Source organism: Suillus subaureus (genome assembly GCF_016647635.1).
Source record: "Suillus subaureus strain MN1 chromosome Unknown BJ212scaffold_165, whole genome shotgun sequence".
In the NCBI taxonomy this organism is placed as follows: Eukaryota; Fungi; Basidiomycota; class Agaricomycetes; order Boletales; family Suillaceae; genus Suillus; species Suillus subaureus.
In genome coordinates, this window is record NW_024538721.1 from 32,758 (window position 1) to 35,016 (window position 2,259).

Below are 2,259 nucleotides of genomic sequence, written 5' to 3' on the forward strand. Positions count from 1 at the left end.
CATTTTGTGTAGTCTGAGGACTAAGCTAACAGACTATGGAAACATGGGATGATATGTCATATACATGTTCTGCATGATTCCCAAATCATGCAGAACACTGCACTCTGTGGACCCATGCATTCACTCCTGCACTGCGTGTATACCTGTGGTCAATTTCCCATGCCTTTGGATTACCTTACAGATGTTCCTGTGTCAGTCCATTGTCCATCCTACCTCATTGGTATGTATTTGCTTTGCCTCGTTGTGTTGTAACAAGTGTTTGCAGTCTTATTACATGTCTTTACATATTCCTACTGCCTGTCTGTCCTGTCCCTTCTGTTTCCAAGAGGGTTTAGCTAGTATAAAGTGCCTAGAGTGACTACTTTGTATTTACTTCCCTTCTATAGTATTTCCTTCCCTTAGGTTTTACTTAGGAGCAGTCACCATTAGTGCTGCTCTTTAGCCCCTATTGGTTACCTTATACCTGGACACCTTACCTTGGACTTCCTTACCTGTGCAATCAATACCCTTGCCCTCACTTGCTACCTGTGCCATTCCTTAAGACTTCCCTACCCCTTACCCTAGCATCTTGCACTTCCACATCACTGCTCATTGACTGCACTTCCGCATTCCCACGCTCTACATACCCGTGCACTTGTTCCTGTGCTCTGTGCACTTTTTGGGTCTTTAGTATCATTGGCCATTCTCAGTAGCAATTCCCTTTATGGTCAAATATTCTTGCTTGCAAGTGTAGCAGCTAGGCAGAGCAATGACCTTACAACAAAATTTTTGGTTAGGCACTGTTACAAACTAGGATAGTTCTAATGACAGACAACTCAATAAGAGTTAAGACTTCTGCTGAGATTCTATGTGAGATGATAAGTCAAGCGTTCAGTGTAAGCTATGTCGGAAATTTCCTAGAAGCATTGCAATGATGTGACATTGCAATTGTCATTGAGATCGGTCCCATGATATCACATGGTGTTCCAATCCGTTAGAATAATCAATAATCATTAATATCTGTTGATATTGACATATCATTCCCACATTGCACGTGCCATTTGAATGCATTGGAATGCACCGATATTTCATCGATCTCATCAATAATGTTGCTGTCTGTTGCTGTCCATATTGCTATCATATTCTTGTATCTACACTTACTTTTGAGTCCTGTACACTTTCATGCCACCCAATGACCTCAATTTGCGATACATGTGGCCAGGAATTCAAGAGTCGTGGACTTGCAGCTCACCAAAAAGCCTGCAGGAGGGACACTATACAGATGCAGGAAGATCGCGAGAGACAGAATGCTCAAGCAGGTGAGTCTTATATAATTTGTTCACATCGAGTATAACTCCTCTTGGCAGCTGCTTGAGCCCAGCTCAAGCTGCTGAACCCTCAATGCCCTCCAGTCCTGGATCAATCACAACGGCCAGGTGCATCACAAGGTTTGATTCATTATTTAATGGATTCGTGTTTCATTTAACAATTTCTAGGCTCTCGTGCAGGTCCTGCTGCTTGCGAACCTACTTTTGACAACGCAGAGTATGTACATCCTGATGAACTTGAAGGTATGTTCCTATTTTTATTGTTAATAAATCGTCAGTCATCATATTATTATGGAGGTCTATCATACGATCTTCCTCCTGCACTCCAGCAGGATGATATCAGGATGGAATATCATCCACATAGTGGAATCCCTATGAAAACTGATCACTTCACTGATTTTCACTGCCACCTGCTGCTCCCTCGCTCGTATGCGAAAATACTACTCCCTGGGAACCGTTTACCCTCGTATCAACTTTGACTTCACTGAATTTCTGAAAGCCAACCTCACAAAACTGCAGACAATGAACTCATCAGTCTCATCCATCACAGTGCTCTCGAAAGATTCTCAGTCACTGATTATGATGGCATCTGTAAGCTGTGGGATGCAGCATCTTCTCACCACACCAAAGTGAGTCTTTGCTGAGTACTGACTTGTTATACCTCATTGACAATCAAATTTCAAGCACAGTTCAAAAAGGAAGTGATTTTGGTCCCTCATAGGGACCAGGAGCATGATTTTGATGTTTGGTATAGGCCGCTCTGGGATTGGGCCTGTGACTTGTTGAAAGACCCTTGCCTTGGTCCGCACTTCGTGTTCATGCTCAAGTTGTACAAATTTGATGGATGAGGACTTTGTATGTTTCTTTGATGAGCCATGGACAGCTAATGCTTCTGGAATAGTCAAGTATGTGCTACTACAAATTTGAAGTTTTTCTAACAATGTAAATGCAT

At 42.5% G+C, this 2,259-nt stretch overlaps 1 protein-coding gene across 1 annotated transcript; it reads left to right on the forward strand.

Moving 5' to 3' along the window:
• Nucleotides 1-1,171: 1,171 nt before the first annotated feature.
• Nucleotides 1,172-1,786, forward strand: BJ212DRAFT_1305686 (uncharacterized protein; the record flags this gene model as incomplete). The annotated part of the gene is made up of 3 exons (XM_041333774.1): nt 1,172-1,298; nt 1,476-1,550; nt 1,605-1,786. 3 exons carry the CDS (start codon nt 1,172-1,174, stop codon nt 1,784-1,786), a joined length of 384 nt encoding a protein of 127 aa, XP_041185641.1.
• Between the last annotated feature and the right edge of the window lie 473 nt (nt 1,787-2,259).